The sequence below is a fragment of the Mytilus californianus genome, unplaced genomic scaffold (genome assembly GCF_021869535.1).
Source record: "Mytilus californianus isolate M0D057914Y unplaced genomic scaffold, xbMytCali1.0.p SCAF_17, whole genome shotgun sequence".
Classification (NCBI taxonomy): domain Eukaryota; kingdom Metazoa; phylum Mollusca; class Bivalvia; order Mytilida; family Mytilidae; genus Mytilus; species Mytilus californianus.
In genome coordinates, this window is record NW_026262659.1 from 11,157,351 (window position 1) to 11,173,549 (window position 16,199).

Genomic DNA, 16,199 nt, shown 5'->3' on the forward strand with positions numbered 1-16,199 from the left:
AATGTGATTGGATAAGTATCGCAATAATAAAAAGTTGCATTCTTATATAATACGCAGATTTCATGAAATTGCAAGAATTAATCTTGCATTGTTCATTTTTCAAAAATCACAATAATAAATGCATGCAATAATTTCTGTATTTACAGTAACCAATGTCTATGACATGCCTCATGGTAATACATATATGAATCGGTCCAATGTATTTTATGCATTATTTATAGGATAACATGATCCATTCAATAACAGATCAAACAGACCAAAAACGTTGAATCCCCAAAATTAAAATGGGATTTTTGAGAAGATATTCATATCAAATTCTATAAAACATCCAAGTAATCAGAGAATTAGCATCCTGAAAAAACAAAGCTGACCAACGTGTGGTTACATAAGAGGAGTTATATGGTTTCCGAGACACATTGAAAGTTTAATCAGGTAAGTACACATAGTGACATAAACATCTCATTTCATTGTATTCAATGTGTAAAAGATGTACAAAAGTGTTTTAGGCTGAATATTAACCCTTTATTGGAATACATTCCTTACAGATGACCATTCAGGCATTGATATGTTCATTTGTTTGTAGGCATAACCTTAGAGTATCCTTTATCTAATTCTTTAACATTTTTTTACATGTTATAAGAAACACAATGGTTGCAACATATAATGCATTAACTATTACTTACTCTCTATGGCACAAGTTTTCATCTTTTTTTGGGGTTTCTCCTGTTCAATCATGAATGTTTCTGATTAATGTAATGTGGACTATTCATTGTCTGTCATTTATATATTTTTATGCCCCAACTAGGGGCATTATGTTTTTCGGTCTGTGCGTCCGTCTGTCGTGCTTCAGGTTAAAGTTTTTGGTCAAGGTAGTTTTTGATGAAGTTGAAGTCCAATCACTTTGAAACTTAGTAAACATGTTCCCTATGATATGATTTTTCTAATTTTAATACCAAATTAGAGTTTTGACCCCAATTTTACAGGCATCCGTGTACTATTGACACATTCTTGTTAATTCATTATGTTGTATTTCCTTCTATTAAGGACTAATTGTTTGCTTGTTATCTTATTTTCATCTCATTTTCCTTAGTAAATTTACTAAACTCATTGTTAAAACTATAGAATCTACATGCCATGATGATAGAGAGACCTATTTAAAATCATATGTAGGCCTCCTTAGGAACATTCAGTCTTTGCTTATAATAACCTTGGTGACTGGTGGGTAAATAATACAATTTAATACTGTAGATATATGATTTGTATTGCTATCCTTTGTTAAAAAGTACAGTGTATACATAATAAAAGTGCAGATAAAAAATCTAAAATATCACACATATAGAAGTTTTTTTCAAATACAAAAGACAGGTTGCTTTTTTTCAGTTCCATGCATAATTTTGTTTTTCATACATATCATAATCTCCACTTTCTGTAGGCATTTTATAATCAACATTGAAAAATTCCAACACTTTTTTATATCAGTTTGACAAACAAAATTGTTCCTACTAACTCTAAAATGTTTGTTTCTATACCAATAGCAACAAAATGCTACAATTTTTCTATAATTTTGGCCACCAGTTTGTTGATTACATAAAATAACATAAATATACAGTTTACATTTCTTTTATAGCATTTCGGTATTTAAATTTTTCAAATATAGAATATCTTGAAAAAGAAAATGCTTTATACTTCACATATCCTTAAATTCCAAATCTAAATATGGTTATAAGAAAACATTATGATCTTTGGAATATATGTTGATTTGATAATCATTATAATGTTTGCTGTCAATCAATTTCTTAATCATTCAATTTAAAATGAGTTACAGCTTTGAGGCGTTATTCATTAAATAAAAGAAATCATTTTATATGCTATTAAAATAAGATATGCACATGTATTAAAAAGTGAAGACAACAGGATTTAGAACAAACATTCATATGACATTGAACAAAACTTGCTACAAAATTGCACCTCATAAATAATTTATTATACAATAAAAAAAAAGTTCAATTTTGTATTGTTAATACAATTGCGGTTAAATACACATTTATTTATGTTTTCATTTTTTCAAATTCATTTTTTTTAAACAAGCAAAGCTAATGTAGATGTAAAATAATTTACAGTTGATACATATAATGCCCATATGTCTTACTAGGTATCACACCCAATACTATTTATATACTTAGAGATTCAGAAATGAGTGTTTTATTAAAGCAGGAAACCTGCAACTAAAGCTAAAAGTATTTTATGGAGTTAAATAGAAAATGACATGTGACAATGTAAATAAAACTGTTCATACATGTGTTGTCTAAATTCATGCCTGTCTATCAAATTTTCCTAAATTGTCAGTTTGATCACTGTTGCTTTCGTTCAATATTTCTACAATTATTTGAGATAAAATAAATAAATGCTGTCTAAATTGAATTTAATTTTAAAGCTTACACACATTGATTGACTTTTACCATGCATATAAAACCATATTTAGATATAAATGTTCTATGATTGCATCATCTAATAATCACCAGAACAGGAAATTTGTAATAATAGCAGAACCAAATCATATTGCTTCAGCCCTACATATCATGTTTACATTACTTTTCATTAAACCATGGTAGTAGATTATATACTGTTAATTCAGATACAGTTGAACCTCGTTGTGTCGAAAACTCGGATGAGTCGAAGTAATTTCTCGGTCCCGGTAAAATTCCTGTTTGATCAATACATAATTACCTCTGATGAGTCGAAACTCGGTTGATTCGAATACTCGGTTAAGTCGAGTAAATTTTATAGTCCCGTCGAAGTAAAATTAATGTAAATTCACCCCGATGTCTCGAAGTTCGGAAGTAAGAATTTTCGAAAGATGCAGGCCTAATGATAAAAATTCAAATCGGATGTATTTCTTATGTCACCTAATCATTTTCAAAAGAGATTAAAGCTGAGTAAACATACTTGTTTGTATAACAGTTAAAATGACATGTTTATGAAGACGGCTAATTAACACCTTTGTTGATCGTTCAACCGGAATGTTAGTGTTGTTGAACATTTTTCACCTGAGATAAAAACGAAACGAATTTAAATGACCCAAGCCGAGATTAAATGAAACGTTAGATTTAAAACTCATTATTTACAATAAATAAAAGGATTAGGACAGTTATAAAAAATTCATGATAATTTAATGTAAAGCAGACGAACTCATCAGAGATTGTTCAGAACTTATTTCGTGCCGCGAGGGATTTCATAATTTATAGTGACTGACATTTGTAAATATTTGTGTAGACTATTGATTTTATTTGTGCATGATTTGTATCTGTACTTGTGTGTTTAATTATTACGAAGGACCAAAAATGGAGATTGAATACACAATCATAAAGTGTCATTTCGAAAAAAGGCACACTGTTCATTGTATCTAGTTTACAAAAATCTCACACCGTAGTTCATGCATTCCAAATTTATGACGACACACTCGACTTCGGATGAGTCGAATACTTTGGTCCGGTCCCTTCGACTTCGACACAACGAGGTTCGACTGTATTTGGAAGATTTTTTCATTATTGCAAAAATTGAAACAGTATTGGTTTGGGAAAAATAAAATCTCACATCTAAAATTTTTCAGCACTATTTGTATGTTGCATTTCCTGAAATTAAAATATCGAATCTTGCATTTTTGTCCATTTTCAACAATCATAAAAAAAACAAATTTACATTAATATATAGTGAAACTGCTCTGTAAAAAATGTACTTAAATGAAATAGATATATTGACAATGTTCAAATTCATAAAAATTCAGGCACTTGAGCAGAGCTCACAAAGTTTATCATGACAAGAACAACCACTCATGCTTTACTTTTTTCGCAAATTTTTGAAAGTTTACAGGATCAATAACAATGTTTTATCATTCATCCAAATCTTCATAATTTAATGCCTCATTAGGGAAGAAAAGAGTTTTTTTCTTGTCTGATACATCCTCCAGTGATTTGTATGTAGGATTCTTATCATGGAGATTACTAGGTAAGCATGAGATACTTCGTCGTGTTGACCGTCTGACAGGAGTGATTACCACGCATGGTGAAGTTCTCTTGACATCACTTGCAGACTTCCTTCTCCTGCAAATAGTTAATAGCATTTTAATCAACTTTTAAGATATTGCTATGGGTGACCATGAGAATCAATTGAATAATACAATTGAAATAGGAAGTGCAAAATGAAATTATGTTGAAACAAGTGTATCAAAGTGTCTGAAATTCAGTCAGTGGTTAAGTTCAGTACAAAATACAAAACACCTAATAACTTTAAAAGATCTAATTCATATAAAAATTAGAAAATGTGGTAAGATTGCCAATGAGACAACTCTTCACATGGGACCAAATGACACAGAAATTGATTAAGTCCCTATATTATTAGTTGAAACACCAAAAATGTATTTGAATCAAAAATAAAATAAGAAGTGAGCAATGAATAAGGCACTGTGGATTGACGAATGTTGAGGCATTTGAAAATGAATTTTAACCTTTAGACAATAAATGATGTACAACAGTAATTTAAGAAAACAATGTAATAGGATGAATACCTTCTTAACAAAATGGAAAAAACTAGTCCAAATTTTACAACAAAGATTATATTATTTATATTATCTTATTATTCACAACTCAACAAGTTTTGAATTTACTTATTTTGGGTGTTGTTTTTGGATAATTTTCATTTGCATGCTATCAACTGATCTCTCAAACTATCAATCCCTTTAATAAAGAAAACTTTCAATGACTTATTATCAAATAAATTGAGAATGTGTCCATGGGACAAAGGCCCCACTTGCATACAAAGTAATAAAGAGGCATGACTCCAGAAAGGTAAAAGGGACGCCACCCAAATTCAAATTTGATCTGAGTTTTGTAGTAATAAGCATTTGGTTGAGGCAAACTGAGGTTAGAGAACTGAAACCAATTTCGGGACATATTTACATACGGACGGGTTTACTGACGAACAAGAGTTAACCTTAATGCCCCCTCTGCTATGGCAGAAAACAAGATAATTAAGAGGATTTATGTATAACATTTTTGCATATAAAACATCAAAATTGTTGTCTGATGGGGAACATTTGTATTTACTTTTTAGACAGAGGAGTCATTTGTCTAACAGTATATTTTATAGCACTGGATTCAAAGATATTTTCTTCTTGAACATCTGCCGCACTTCTTCGTCTTGCTTTCTTCTCTCTCTGCTGACAAATGTCTTTAACTATGCTGGTCAGAGCTGTGGCTAATTCATGTGCTGGCTGAAAAAAATTATGTACTTATTTTTAAAATAACTACAAATCTATGACATGAAACGTTTAAGTAAATTTTTTTATGAAGATGAAAAGTTCTCATAATTTAGGCTGTATAATCCATGTATTACTTTTCAATATCATAACCAAATAAGAGACATGACTAATTTCAACCTATATTTTACCCATCTAATTTTTGATGCATTAATGGCCAATCAATCATGAGCTTTTGCAAATGCTTCATATAATAAACATTCAATCTTATGGTTTTGTTTTGTGCATGTACTTCTTTATCACATAACCTGCAAAATTGTGTTGTATAATGAGCAGATCAAAGCATCAGGAATCAGCTGATGACACGACCAGTGTCAACATGATTCCAATAGGGTACAAAAAATTAATCTAATTCAATTTCGAGGAGATAAGAAAATCTGCCTGTTAAGAGAGGTCTTTAGCAAGAAAAAAAAGAGAGATCCTATTCCATCTTCATCCCTTATATATATCATGAGCTGTGTTACAACTCTAGATTTTTTAGGAGAGGAAAGGTAACACTACACCACCAAAAGATGAATTTTTTAGTTCTGTCTAGGTGGCTGAGTGGTCTAGAGCGCCGGACATAGTGCAGGCAGTGTCGTCTTGATATCCCAATAGCATGAGTTCAAATCCTGGCGAGGGAAGAACAAAAATTTGCTTCCGCAAGTTTGCAGATTCCATATTATTGTGCTGATATTTAGAGTAATTATATATATATTGTGTCCTCCCTTTATAAATTACATTTCATAGATAATATTACTTTCAATTTCATGGGATCAACATTACATGCCTACCATTGTACAGTGAAAATCCATAAAATAAGACAAAGTTTGTACTGACCTGAGCTGAATTGACCACAGCTTCTTCATAAACTTTCAATACTTCCTCCAAGTTCTCTCTTCCTTTCAATACATTGGCTTTACAGATATAAAACTTGGCATACGTATTTGATAACTGTATGTTCTGTTTGATAGAATCCAGCCAACTTAAGATGTCTTCTCTTGGACAACCCTATAATAAATACATATAAATATCTAACAGGGTTAAAAGGTTACTGCAGATACAAGATACAACTATCGAGGAAACATTTGAGTGGGCAATGAACCCTTAGATGAAGGTAACTATTCTGACAGTTTGACTGTAATATAACAGGACTGTAGATTTTATTGTCTAGTTCAAAATGAAATTGCTACTGTTTTTTTTACTGTGCCAAAATGTAGTTTTAATTATGCTATTTAGCAGTGGCAGCTGCAGGTGGCATAGAAGACATACGTTCACTTTGATCACCAAAACATTTCAAATATCATGTTTTTTAAGATATATATAAATGTTTTTTCTCTAACTATTCGTCAATTTATCCCTTTCTGCACCCATTGTATAAAAAATTTAATCAATGTGTGGTTCATTTGATCTCAGTTATTCATTGGTTAAAATCTGATTATGACGTCGAATTTTCTTGCTTTCCTCTGAATTTCCTATTGTGACGGCATGAAAAAAGGCGACCATGCCTGATGATGTCACATAGAAAGAACACATCTTTTTGCAGATCATTCGAAAAAATGGAATAAATTTGCCTGCGTATTGTTTGAAAATCATTAGAGAAACATATTCCACCACGAAACCTCGTGTAATACGATATTTATCCACTCTCGGCAGTTAAATTTTAAATATTTAAAACGCTTGGCAAGCCTCGCGTTTTAAATTTGAAAATTTAACTGTCTCGAGTGGATAAATATCGTATCACACTCGATGCAGTGATAGAATCTATATACATAGAATAAAATCCTCCAATTTATTTTCTCACTACATCCTCAATTATTGCAAAATTAAGCTGTCTCCCGCACCACCCTTTCAAAGATCATGGATCCACAACGGTTTAGAATCTTATACTTAAATAGTATGTGTTGTAGACTGTTTGAAGCTACATTGGGTGAAAGACAATTCTGTCATGTTTCAATGAAGAAGGAGAAATTTAAATAAAATGAATTTTTGAAATTTTGAAATAAATGTAGTTTTCGTAATTTTTTTTTTATAGAAAATAACCCCTCTACTGAGACCAGCATAGAGCCTCCAATACTAACATATGAGGACTTAAAGCCTCTAACAATATTACCATGTTTACATGGGAATTATACCCTCCAAAAAAACTTACAGCCTCAAACAATGTGGTACATTCCTCTAACATGGAATCTAATTCTTCTAGTGCAGCATCTCTAAACTGGTCCGCTAAGTTTACCGCTATGTTATCTTCTCGATCAATTGTTGCTTTCTAAAACAAAATAATTATTTGCTATTAAAATAACATACATTCAATAACTTTGTGACTTACTTAGTAGTTGAATTAAAAGTTGTGCACAGAGAGAGAATTATTTAACATTTTCAATGATATTTATACTAAGTTAGATTTTTTGGTGTTTTGAATAAACCTGTAATTGATTTGGATTTGACCAGGTAGCTAAAATGTTTTATATATGTTTATACAATACATGTATTTATATGTAGTAAAATTTCAAACTTTTTGCACATAACGTAAGAAATGAATCTTGGAATGATTCTGTATACCTGTTCTGTGAGTTCCTCAACAGTCAGACTCCTTTTTATACAGGAATCAGTAACAGAATCTGTCTTATTGTTGTCATCATGGAAACACATCAGGTGTCGGAACTTAGATGGTGTTTTCCCTTTAGACTTCAACCATTCATCAAGTTTGTTTCTGAAAAACAGAATTGCAATTTGAAAAAAAAGCGTAAAAAAATTGAAAGCAAAGCTTCAATTTAAATATAGACAAAAAAATGTTTTTACCCCTTGTACGCAGCAGATATAAAACAATAAAAAAGCATAAGATTTTGACATATCAAAATATATGTGGCATAAACGATTCTGTCAAGCTTCATTCCAATCCAAGAAGCAGAAAACTGAATCTTGGGTTCACTTTTTTTTAACAATCAGACAGATCCTAGGATACTAAGACCAGATAATTGTACCCCAAAACTCAAGGACATGTGTGAATACACACACATTTTACGAATTTTAAAAGTAGTATAAAATGTTTAAATATACTGATCTACAAAAATATGAAATACAAATTAAACAACTTTAAAAGATATGAAGAAATTAACAGATTTCAAGAGATTGTGTTTTTAGTGGTAAGATTTCCAGATTTTGTAATGACAAGTACAAAAGTGTACAAAGATAGAGTTATTCATATTATGTTTTTATCCTTTTTTTTCTATAAATGATAATAATGGTACATGTATAAACCTTTAGAATTATATCAATCTATGGTGAAGTTATCCTGCTAATATCACTCATAATTGCTTACATGTACATGAACTTTAAATTTAAAAGAAAATATATAATCATTGGGTTTACATCAGTTTCTGCTTTAAAAGATTGGTTATACTTTATACCTCATGACGACTTGTTCTTCATTATGTCGAGGTTTCTTGGTCGAGTGTTTAGGCGTTGGTTGTCTGTCACTTATCACATTATCTACTGGTCTTTTTGGTGTCTTCCTAAAAGTACTTGTACTGTGGTCCTCCTGTGTGTCTGGACTGATAAATCTCACACTTCTACCATGATCGGAAGTTTTACTAACTGTGTAAACTCCTTCTATATCTATACTAGCAAAACATGACTTTCTCTTCAGAATACTTGCTGGTTTGGTTTTTCTCTGTTCTTTATGTATATCTGAATGCCTTCTTGACCTCTGACCCACAATCAATTTACTTTTAGGAACATTTGATTTCACTTTGTTGTTATTCACACCAGAAGTTCGATGATGTGAATTCACATTTACCGAAGAAATGCTACGTCTTGATTTCACAGAGAAACTTTGCCGTGAATTCACATCTTTATTTGATACACTTTTTCGTGAGTTTTCATTATTAGATACACTTCTTCGCACATTGCCATTATTTGATAAACTTTTTCGAGGGTTTCCATTTTGATTCAGTTTTGAATTGACTACTTCTATTGATTTGGTAAGAGTAATGTGAAATTTGGTTTTTGATGTGCCTGGAAAAGATTTCCTCTGGTTTCCTGCAGATGTGTCTAGAAGGGATTTCCTGGGTTTTCCTGCAGATGTGTCTGGAAGGGATTTCCTGGGTTTTCCTGCAGGATTTGACACTTTATTAACATGTCCCAATGACTTCTGTACATTAAGTGTGGAGGTCTGTACCTTTCGAGCTTCTGACACTGAGCCAGTCTTTCTGTTTACTGGAATAGTCTTAGATACCTGTTTTGCTGGGACAGTCTTAGAAATCTGTTTGTCTGGAACAGGCTTAGATCCCTGTGGTTTGTCTGTCTGTTTGTTGGTCACTGTGAGTGATTCTATAAAAGGTTTTTTATTTTCTTTACAATACTGATTGTTTGTCGATTGCTGATCTGTTGGCTTAACTCCTGTAAAACTTTTTTTCTTTGTACTCCATGACTTTTGACTAGGGTTTTGTGGTTTTAAAGTATCTAATTTACTTGAAATCTGCAATCTAAAATATAAAAAGAACAGTATAACATACAATTAAAATATTGTATATACATTGTACACTTTGGATGAAAAGGGCATTTAATGTGTATGTCATATATTACATATGTACATTTTTCGTACATACAATGTACATGACCATGATGCCTAGCTGTATTAATATATCAAATTCCTAATTATAATACAGTACAGGTAGAGTCTTATTACTATGGATGCCTTAATCCGACATGTCCGAAATGAATAGCCAGATCCAGGAGTGATCACTGATCATCACTGCCTCCAGTTTACCTGTGATTTTAGGGTCACAGTTTATTGATGAATTTTACATCGACTTTCCTTTAATAATTCTTTTTTTAGATAAAGAAAAGGAACCAGAATATTTGATTAATAAAAAATAATTTCTATACTTTTGTTTTCCTTTTAACTGTTTATGGGACATAATATATCTATTTTGACTAATTATCTTCCCAGGCTAACCATGTGAAATATCAGAATTTTATATTTATTTTACAAACTTACTATTCAAATCCTTGACTGGTGTAAATAAAATAAATATTAGAATTTGTATCATTGTCCTTGTTTAATGACTTATGTTTTTTTTTTCTTCTTCCAAATGCAGTTGTCCACTATTGGCGTAATATCGAACTTTTGAATAAAAAAAACAAGAGTTTTAAAAGGGAGGGAGAGAAATAAGAAATGTCAACATAAACAAGCGTTGTTTATAATACATGGTTTTAAAAATATCATAAGTAATCAGCATTCCCTACGGTGTTCTTGAGAGTGAAATAAGAAATTACGTTTGAGCACAGCTTTTGATTACATTTGCATGCATTCATTTTACAGGTAACACATGTAAAAATAAAAATAACCCATACATATGACTATAGTTATTTTTAATTTTGAAAATATTTGTAAATCTAAATTATATTTTATTCATATTGAATTCTAAAAAAAAAAAAAAAGTGATCATGAGAAAACATGTATTAGCTTCAGACATACATATAACTTAATCATGTTAATTGCGAATATTTCAGAGTAAAAAGTATTCTCTTTCCTAATTTTATTGAATAGTGATCACTTAAATAATTTAAGTCAGTTTGTTAAGTTGCGTCAAGGCACAAAACATGGAGTTTCGTTTATCAGGGAAAAAAAATCAGGGGAACAATCATTAATGTGCGATGGATTTACTTTCCAAGTCAAATGAACACTTATATATATATAATTAAGTCAAGGGATACTGGTATTTCATGGTGATGCATTGTAAATATTTGCAAAGGCATTTTACCAGATTCCCTATTTCCCCAAAGTCTTTGGGCATCAGCAGGATCTAGGTGTACTATAAACTCAGTACTTTTAACCTTTAGATTTGCCCTGTTTTTATATTTTTATCTATATATATTTCCAGGACTAAGTGCTTGTGGATAATAAAATGGAATTATCCTGTTCGAAAATAAAAGTTAAATAAATATGTATAATATACCTGTATTAACCTGTAAAAGAATGCGCGCAAATGTTATCAAAAGCTGCACAAATGTAATGGTAATGCGCACAAATGTAATGCACTGATGTTAATTACACTTGGACAACTGTCAGACCAGTCTGACATCTTGCCGGATTTAGGCATCCATAATAATAAGACTCTACGTATACCTGTACTGTACCTACAAATTATGTACAAAACAAAGACATGTACAAGTATATCACATTCATGAAAGAAAAATGCTTTTATAATCTCAAAAAAAAAAAAAAACAGCTGAGACACTGGCATGTATTTATCCAACTACACAAAAGGAATTTTGTTTGTATAGTTTGGTCATATCAGGTAGAGATAACAACAACTGATATGTTGGAAAAATACTTAAAAAAATTCAATCTAGTTTAAATGGAAGGGCCTCTTTAAAAACTGCCTGGGAACATTAACTTTTTCCCAGAAGGACAAGGTCATCAAAGTAAAAAAGGTAGGCATTGTGTCCAACAATTTCTTTGTAGACAGTATGCATATAGTAATAGCATGATATGAGCCTGACTAAGTCTGGACAACTTATTTGTAGACAGTATATATGCATATAGTAATAACATGATATGAGTCTGACTAAGTCTGGACAACTTATTTGTAGACAGTATGTATATAGTAATAGCATGATATGAGTTTGACTAAGTCTGGAAAACTTATTGGTAGACAGTATGCATATAGTAATAGCATGATATGAGCCTGACTAAGTCTGGATAACTTATTTGTAGACAGTATGCATATAGTAATAGCATGATATGAGCCTGACTAAGTCTGGAAAACTTATTAAACTACTTGTATTTACAAATCATCTCCCTTGGTACATGTATGTCACAAGTATAATTCTTTAAAAGTCAGCCCTTTAAAGATTTGTGATTTTTCTAGGTCCCCTTCTAAATATAAAAAAATGTGTGTGATAAAAATCTAATACCTTTGATCTTTCTTCTGTCTTTCTTTTTCATCTTTATACCTTTGAAATTTCTGTAAATATTCATCTGCAAGCAGTAAAAGCAGTACTTTGTGTATAAATGAATAAACTTTTTAAAAAAAACTTGTAAAAAACACTTCAAATTGAAAAAAATGTGGTCAGCCAAGTAAATGCCAAAGTATGTTTGTCAAATAGGACAGTTGAAATTAATTTTGACCAATGCAATACACTGTATTAATTGAAAATTAAGTATCTACTATTTTCTCAGGAGACAAAGCAATCATGTTGATTAGTGTTATGAAAAACATTTGTGCTTTTTGCTTTCTTTTACCATAAATGTACATGTTCACTGCCCACCATTAATGGTTACACCGTTACATACATCAAGCAATTCCAATTTTCAATAACATAAATGTGTTTCTTTAAGAAACTGTGAAAAAATTATTGTTTGACATGTTTTTTCTACTACTATCACCTTCTGAACCCTAAATAATAATTAATATACAAATATATGGGGTTGTTTACCTAAACATCAGATTTTTTGTTAAATTAAAATAATGTTACCAGTCTTTTGGACCTAATCTGGACAAGAACGCTAGGGCATCAGACTTTTGAGCGATTTTGCCCACAGGTACTTGTCTCTTAAAAATTACCTACATCGTACAAATGTTGTATATATATATATACCTCAATATAATATAGAAATAAGAAGATGTGGTATGAGTGCTAATGAGACAACTCTCCATCCAAGTCGCAATGTTTAAAAAGTAAATTATAGGTCAAAGTATGGCCTTCAACACAGAGCCTTGGCTCACACCGAACAGCAAGCTATAAAGGGCCCCAAAATGACTAGTGTAAAACAATTCAAACAGGAAAACCAACGGTCTAATTCAACCACTGAAATACATTTGTAGGTCAGAGTTATACTTCGAGACAAGTAGTACAAAGATTTCCCGAGAACTCCCAAAAACTCACTATGAACCCAAGAACCAATAGATATTATCCGAAAACTTTCTGGTATATGGAGTAATACTGCTATTATAGATACTAAAGTCTATAATTTTGTGATATATATATATATGTCATTTTTACTCAATAAAAGCACATTTTAACTTCATTGATTCGGTTTGTGCATCTTTTATGCAGGTTCTGATCTAGACTCTAGCGAACGTAATTATTGAAACATGATCGTGGACTGCGTAAGGTATGCCCATGCATCTTATGATCATATGTTTTCGTAGGTCATATGAATTCGTACTTTGCATGCTTTTTCAATGGAAATTGTGACTTTATAATGCATTTAAAATAGCATGAAAACCCATAATACGAGGGTAAGTCCATGCTATATTGTTATACAAGGAACTTTTATACAAGCAAGGATTTATATAGTAATATAAATCCTTTATACAAGACACACATTTTTGAATTCCTGAACTTAAATTGTACTTTTATTGTATGTATGTACGTAGATCCCTCCCTTTACGGAACACCCCTCGAGAGCTGGGAGGGTATAGTGGAATCCGTGTACACTCCCTATTGGGATTAATGGAGATGTGTCACTAATTAACGTATTTACAATGTTCAATATTTACAAGGACAATCCCCACCCCAACACCAGGGAGTGTTGGGACACAGGGCGGATCTGTTATTATGGTGGAGGAAGCCGAAGTACTCGGAGAGAACCACCGGGCTGCTCGGCGGGAACAGACAAACAGAAGAGATATCATTGATCTCCAGGTCAAAGTCTGGAGCAACTTTGACCAACCGAGGCCCCATAATACCCATTCTAGTTTAAACTCCGGTCTGGGTACCAGAAATGTGTGTGAGAGGGTGAAAATCATCCTTCTGATGTACTGACATTTTGAGCACCCAGAGTGAGAATCGAACTCGGGACCTTCAGCACTGTAGCCATCGGTCTTAACCACTAGACCACGAACTTTATTATTAAATTAAAATGACAAATATCTCAAATTTATAGTCATAAGTATCAATATAAAAAGCAGTATTACACCATATAAAATCGAGTGTCCGGTTATAATTTATCGGTTCTCGGGTTCATACTGAGTTTTTGGTAGTCCAAATAATTATGACGTCTTGAAAGGCTTTTTTAATTTTTTGCTGTGATTAAGTTTTTGGAAGTTCTCGGGTAAATTATCGTTGTACCCCGACAAGTGCCTGTGGATTTTTCTGAATCACAGAGAGTTCCGTCAGTGATTTGTCATTTATTACTCTTTTATACCTTTTTTACTTGATACTGCAGACATGATTCTTCAGCTGACTTTTTCAACAAGGCAACATTGTTTATGTTTTCTTTTTTTGGATGATTTGAGAGATGGCGCACAAGCTCTGATTGGTTAATGAATTTGTAAAACTGTAAATGAAAACGGACTTGATATGAGTTTCCGTCATTAGATATACATGATTACTTTAATCTATAATCGAATTTCTGTCAATCAAGGCACACCTCCAAACACTCGGAGAAAGTCAAGCCACAATATCAATAATATGTTAAACTTAAACAACTATTACCACTTGATATATATATACATATAAAAGTTTCCACCCATCACTATGATAAAACAAATCCGTAAGGGTTCCGCGGAACCCAGTGTCTCGACTACTTTTGCTGTTGTCTATGTTTTCAGTGGGATATGGGAATGCACATAATAGATTTACAGTTAATGAAGTAAAACGTTTGAAATGTATGAAAAAAGTTATGCTTGTAAAAAATGAATACAGTATGCAATCAATTCTATAGATTTATAAAATATAAAAGAGTTGAAACATAAATTTATTGAATGAAGATCAATGAACAAATGATAAAGCCTTTGAAGCCGATAATTGTTACATTGCTTGATGATTTATCCCTTAATTCATCAATAAAAATGCTTGTAAATAGAAGATGCAATTATAATTTTTTTCAAAATAATTTATGCAACTAAAAAAGTAGAATATATGTGCAAATAAGAAAATTGTGTGTTATAGGAAATATGGGAAGCAACTGAGTTTGGTAAAAATCCAGGATGGTTTATGAATCTAATAAATGTTTTAAAAACTTTAACTGCAGACTGTATGTAATGTTAACTTGAAGAAAAACTAAGTCCATTTATAAATAATAAACGGAAAAACAGGAAATAAATTTTTACAAAATATCCTTCTAGTTACTAGCTTAAATTGATCATAAACAAGCTTCTGTCCAAGTTTGGTACAACTCCCGGATAGTTTAAGAAAGGTATTAAAATTTTTAAAACTTTAACCACAGAGTGATTGTAATGTTAACTGGCAGAAAAACTAAGTCCATTTATAAGTAAAATACGGATAAACAGGATTTTTTTTTTTACAAAATTTACTTCTGGATACTATCTTATGATTATAACAAGCTTCTGTCCAAGTTTGGTAGAAATCCAGGATAGTTTAAGAAAGTTATTAAAATTTCAAAAACTTTAACCACAAAGTGAATATTTGTGGACGACGACGGAAAGTAGGATCGCTATGTCTCGCTTTTGCGACAAAAGTCGAAGGCTCGACAAAAATGATAAAATCTTTCGGCAATAAAGACTTAACTTGAATATAAAAATAAGAAGATGTGGTATAATTGCCAATGAGACAATTCTCCACCAGAGACCAAAATGACATAGAAGTTGACAACTACAGGTCATGGTACGGCCTTCAACAATGAACAAAACCCATACCGCATAGTTAGCTATAAAAGGCCCCGAAATGACAAATGTAAAGCAATTCAAACGAAAAAATTAACGGCCTGAATTTACATGTACAAAATAATTAACGGAAAACAAATAGGACATACAGCAACAAACGAAAGCCACTGAATAACAGGCTCCTGAAGTTCTTTGAATACAAAATTAAATGATTCTATGATCATGTGTACCCATGAAAGCTACTCATATAAGGTCTTATTAGCATTCAGAAATTAGATTTTCTACTGCCTAAGTTATCAAAACTAGCTAATAAAGCATAATGTTTA

At 31.5% G+C, this 16,199-nt stretch overlaps 1 protein-coding gene across 1 annotated transcript; it reads right to left on the bottom strand.

The window, feature by feature from the left end:
* Nucleotides 1-1,223: 1,223 nt before the first annotated feature.
* On the bottom strand, nt 1,224-14,556 carry LOC127726377 (cytoskeleton-associated protein 2-like). Its single transcript, XM_052233761.1, has 8 exons — nt 14,454-14,556; nt 12,218-12,281; nt 8,704-9,780; nt 7,856-8,006; nt 7,446-7,562; nt 6,134-6,304; nt 5,103-5,269; nt 1,224-4,100 (listed from the first exon to the last, which is right to left on the bottom strand). The coding sequence occupies exons 1-8, from the start codon at nt 14,476-14,478 to the stop codon at nt 3,890-3,892; spliced, it is 1,983 nt and encodes a 660-aa protein (XP_052089721.1). The 5' UTR covers nt 14,479-14,556; the 3' UTR covers nt 1,224-3,889.
* Nucleotides 14,557-16,199: the final 1,643 nt, after the last annotated feature.